We start from the raw sequence: 5,519 nt of genomic DNA on the forward strand, positions 1-5,519 counted from the left end.
TTATAATATGGATAGATAAATATTGTGCGGACGTGTGCATAATGTTATTCTATGAGAATTATTAAAATAATAAGTTGTTTAGTAATGTGAATACGTTCAAGCTCGCACAATTATTGTCATCTCCATGCATTCTCACTAATTCTTAATCATTTTTGTTCTCATGCATCGTTTTTCACTCATTTTCATTCTTACAAAATACGACTCATAAACATCTTGACAACATTTTTAAAGAATGTGAATAATAATAAAAAAAAATTATAATAACTTTATAGACGATTTAATTGGTGAAAATGCGTGATAATGACAATAGTTATGTAAGATTGAACGTATTCACATTACTAAACAATATATTTTCTTTGTCATTCTCACATAATAGCACTGTCCACACGTCCGCACAATAGATGTCAACCCACATTTGAACCTAGCTCTCTCTCTCTCTCTCTCTCTCTCTATATATATATATATATATATATATATATATATATATATATATATATATATATATATATTGTCTAAATTAATTAGAAAATATGAAAAATAAAATAAAATGAAAATTTATAAATTTTCAAACTTTTTCTTCAAAAAATAAATAATAAATAAAATACGGTTAATTATGTGAGAATATATGTAAATATTGTAGAATATTTACACATATTATAGAATTTTACATATTTTCTGCATATTCTATATATTCTAACATTATTGATGGTAATTTTTTTTATTTTTTGTTTTTTATTTTTATTTTGATTTTTTTGAAAATAAGTTTAAAAACTTACATATATTGTGTTTTTTTTTTTCATTTTTAATTTTTTTAAAATATTTTTTTTACACCCAAAAAATTTATCTCATAAAATTCTATTGGTCTCAAATTTAAAATTATAACATTTATTTAACGTGTAGTTATCTTTAATATAACTTTTTTCGGCAAAGAAGATTTTTGTCTTTTACATAAACTAATAGAATGATTAGCCTATAAGAAAGTACATATATGATAGATAATTAAGCAACTTACTCATTTAAAATATAAAATAAATTGAAAAAAATGATCTAGAAAATGATTTGAAATTCAAAAGTTAAATGGTATACGCACGTTTAACGAAAATAAATAATTATAAAATAGCATGAGACTTTAATGTTAATCGATTCTTCTAAATTTGAAATCTGAAATTATCATATTTATATGCTAATTAAAAATATATTATGTTAATTAACCATATCATATTTTTTAATATGAATATGATTTGTAGAATAAACATTATATCATTAATGTTTTATTAACCCATTATTAGGGGCAGGTTTGGCAACTAGTTAGTATTTGGGAGTGTAGTTATTATTTGCAAAAAAATATTCCGTAAAAATGATTATAATTTTATTAAAGTTTAAAATTATATAAAACTAGAAGCTATTTGCATTTTAGATAATTAGAATGCGGTAATTCATTTTTTTATTATACATCAATTTTTAATAGAAATAAATTTTTATGATACCTTTTGGATTTATTTTAATTTTAATTGGTAACTGTTATTTTTATAACATTCCTATCCAAATTTCAATCGTATGTTGAAATATGTATAAAAAAGGACAATTATCATGTCTAATAGAAATCTTAATATTATTATTTTGAAATATTTCTCATTTCAATTTCAATTACTTATTTACCATTAGCGTCATTACAACTTATTGTTTGTTAATATTATTACATCATGAGATATTTTAGATATTTAGTTAACGATCAAATATTCTAAATTAACTATATACTTTTTATTTGTTTATGGGTGATGATTCATTCACAACAATTTTTATCCATACATAAAAAATTGTATTTTATATAGTTGTATAGTATAATTATCTAAAATATAAATTGTTATGTACGGTCAAAAAGTGTTGTGCACAAATCACTATTCATTTATGTATGGGGTTTATCTAACAAAGATTTATCGACTATAGACATAACTTATAAGTTATAAAAACGATATAAACAATTGAGATTGGTATAACATAACATTTTGAAACATCTAAGATATAAAATTGCTTAAAAACTTATTACATACAGACCCATCAACATTACAGTAATATTTATCGATTACATTATTACTTTAAAAAAAATACCGATATCAGATCGGATACAATTAAATTAAATGAAAAATAATAAAGTTAAAAACATTGACAAAAATACCCCTTAGTAAGGTTCTATAAAAAGGGCTTTAGATGTGTTTTATGTGCACAACACATCAAACCACAAACCTAGACCAAAACCCCCAATTGTCTTTACTCCTCAGGCTCCAAGTAGAAGTCTAGAAATGCTCCAAAATTAGGGTTTGATTCACTTTCATTGAAAGAGGTGAGTGAGTTGATTGATCCCCCATCAATCCCCCTTTTCACAAATCTGAACCATAAGGTAAATCTCACATTCTATATTATTTCCTATTTTCTTTTTCCATTTATTAATTTAAAGATTGGTTTTATTTTCCATGTCATTTTTTCCAAGAAAAAGAACATGTCTCTATAAACATTCTGGCACTTGTCTTCCCCTATTTCTTGAGGTCTCAAATACCCTAAACCTCTTTCTTCTTTAATCCCCAAATGATTTCCACATAAAATGCATCATTTAAACCCTTAATTCTACAAATCCCTCTTTCTTACGAAACTCTTTTTCCATTGTTGTTGTAGGTAACTAAACAAATTAAAAGGGCTTGCCGCAAAAACTTGTACAAAGGTAAAAATTTATATGCAAAGAACCCATGGAGTGAATCGTCTCGTTTTCAACTCCGATCACTGTTTCTCTCATGTTTTAAGTCAGAAATTGTATCAATTTTTACTATCAGTGTGTTGTTTGTGATAGAAAGGAAAAAAGAACCGGAATCTTGATGTCAAAATATGGCCTATGTTTCTGAATTGAAAAATGGGTCGGATTTGAATTCGATCGAGATTCCAGGAGCTTGTAGAAACGATGAAGTGTCTGTAAATCCGGATTTATATGTAAAGTATGAATGTATGGATGCCTCTATGGATGATAATGGATTGAGGGAATTGTTTGATCAAGTTCTTTCGTTTTTCTTGAAAGAAGAATCTGTGAAGAAAAATGTGTTTAGGCCTTTTCCACCTAAACTTGGTGATGGAGTGGAAGCCGATTTATTTAAGCTGTTCTTGACTGTGAAGAGAATAGGGAGTTATGAACTTGTTTCAAAGAATAACATGTGGGAATTTGTTGCAAAAGAATGTGGGTTTGAAATTGGGCTTGAGGCATCTTTGAAGCTGCTTTATATCAAGTATTTGAAAGAATTGGATCAATGGCTGAGTGAAGGAGGATTTAAAGATAATATTGACACTGATGTTATAGCGAAACTAGATCTTTTGTCACACCACTTGGATGAATATATATGTTTTGAGTCTAATCAGATTGGAAAATCTTTATGTCACGATGAAATTATTGGATTCAAAGATGAGGGTACATCGGGGTTTAATCAAATTGAGGGAGGAATGAATCTTGATGTGCCATTTTCAAGAATCAATGGTGATGATAATGATGAAGAATTTAGGGTTTTGGATGACAAAAGATGCGAGTTATCTTCAGATAATGCTGTAAAAAAGGTAGGACTTTCAGTGATCAATGATGATGATGATGATGATAAAGAGTTAAGTCTTGATGATGAAAAACAAATCGATTCATCAATCAAGATTGTTGTGGATGAGATAATTAGATTTCATTCTGACAACAATGCTATATTAACTGCTGAGAATGATGATGATGTCAGCAATGTTGTGAAGAATGTTAGTAGATCTTCAAAGAGGAAGAGGGAGAAAGAATCTTTGTTGTTATCAGAAATGGTAGATTGGGTAGCAAATGCTGCAAGGAATCCTCATAATATGGCCTTTAAAACTTCACAAAGAAGTTCAAAATGGAAAAAATATACAGGTGATAAACTATGGAAGCAAGCTTTGTTATCAAGAAAAGCCCTTTTTGCAGAAATTAGTTTTGATTCAGGGAATGAAGCAAAAGGTTCTTCACAGGTATAAACTCATTTGCCTTACTTATTAGTTTCTGATTCATATTTCCAAAGTTTTGTAATTCACACTTTCTGTGTCTCATTTGATCTGTGAAAAATTGGAATCTTTCTATAAATTAAAGTGTTTGATGGATTCATGAACTTTTTTTTTTTTTGTAGAAAAAGAACCAGAGGATGCATCCTGCAATGTATGAAGATGATAACAGAGTTAATACTTCTGAAGTAAAAGTATGCTGCAAAAGTGCCACGTCAGCAGAACAATGCACATGCACAAACTGCAATTTGCGTACATCATCTCGAATGAAACGTGAATCCGGAAAGCTCCGGATGCATGAAAACACGGGCCCACCACAAAACCAAAAGCATAACCTGGGCCCACTGTATCAAGCTGTAGTGCCAGCATGGACAGGTGTAGTGACTCAGAGTGATCCCAAGTGGCTAGGCACCCAAATGTGGCCCCCACCAGATGACATCAACAAAAAGGGTAATTTGGTAATTGGGTTAGGAAGACAAAATGTATGTGATTGTGAGTGTCTGTTTAAAGGGTCTGCTGAATGTGTGAGATTTCACATTGCTGAAAACAGATATAAACTGAAACTCGAACTTGGTGATCTTTTTTACAAATGGAGATTTAATCAAATGGGTGAAGAGGTGTCACTTTCATGGGAACCTGAAGAGGAAAAAGTATTCAAAAGTTTAGTGATAAAAGCAAGACATGATTTAGCACATAGCAACAAGAGTAGACATGAGATTATGAATAAGTTTTGGAAAAGAGGTGCGTATATAATTCGTGATAAATCAAAGCAAAATCTTGTGAGTTATTACTTCAATGTGTTTGTGTTGAGAAGAAGAAGTTATCAGAATCGAGTGACACCTAAAGATATTGACAGTGATAATGATGAAGAAGAGGTGGGGTCCGTTGGGGACAGATTTGGGTATGAAAAGATTCATGGGTTGTTGCTAAAATGCTCAGAGAATATGCAGTGTAGAGATCTTGAATCTTGATTGTTTAATTGTTGTTTCTTTTTGTTGTGTTTTTCTGTGAAATTTTCTTAAGATTCTTGTAGTAGGAATCTTGAAGTGTCATCGCAGTCTTTTTTGTTTTTTTAGTTTTTATTGGACTACAGTAGATATGTTTAGTAGATTGTGTGAACTTATTTTAGTTTTGATGTTGTTGAAAGATGGCATTTTTTTTCAGGTATTGTGGTGTATTTTCTTTGTTTTTGATCTTGATTTTTTTTTTCCTTTACATGAGTTTGATTGTTTGAATGCTTCATAACTGTAGATTTTATGTGTTTGGTTTTCTTAGAATTTTTTTATTGGAAGTGTTTTGAATTGGCTGTAGTTTTTTGAAGCATAAATTGAAAGAGAGTAAATGGTTGATTTAATAACAGTGATCCCTCATATATATGCAATTTTAATTTTTATGGAGTTTTTGGGTCTATAAAACTCTAAGGCAAGTTCAATCACAGTTATTACACTTAATTGTCCTTTTTTTGTGTGATAAAACAA

At 29.1% G+C, this 5,519-nt stretch overlaps 1 protein-coding gene across 1 annotated transcript; it reads left to right on the forward strand.

Moving 5' to 3' along the window:
• The first annotated feature begins 2,238 nt into the window (after nucleotides 1–2,238).
• On the forward strand, nucleotides 2,239–5,204 carry LOC145120830 (AT-rich interactive domain-containing protein 2-like). Its single transcript, XM_079056624.1, has 3 exons — nucleotides 2,239–2,398; nucleotides 2,671–4,011; nucleotides 4,167–5,204. Exons 2-3 carry the CDS (start codon nucleotides 2,878–2,880, stop codon nucleotides 5,010–5,012), a joined length of 1,980 nt encoding a protein of 659 aa, XP_078912750.1. The 5' UTR covers nucleotides 2,239–2,398; nucleotides 2,671–2,877; the 3' UTR covers nucleotides 5,013–5,204.
• Nucleotides 5,205–5,519: the final 315 nt, after the last annotated feature.

The sequence above is a fragment of the Lactuca virosa genome, chromosome 6 (genome assembly GCF_052849685.1).
Source record: "Lactuca virosa cultivar CGN04683 chromosome 6, Lactuca_virosa_CGN04683_v6, whole genome shotgun sequence".
Lineage (NCBI taxonomy): Eukaryota > Viridiplantae > Streptophyta > Magnoliopsida > Asterales > Asteraceae > Lactuca > Lactuca virosa.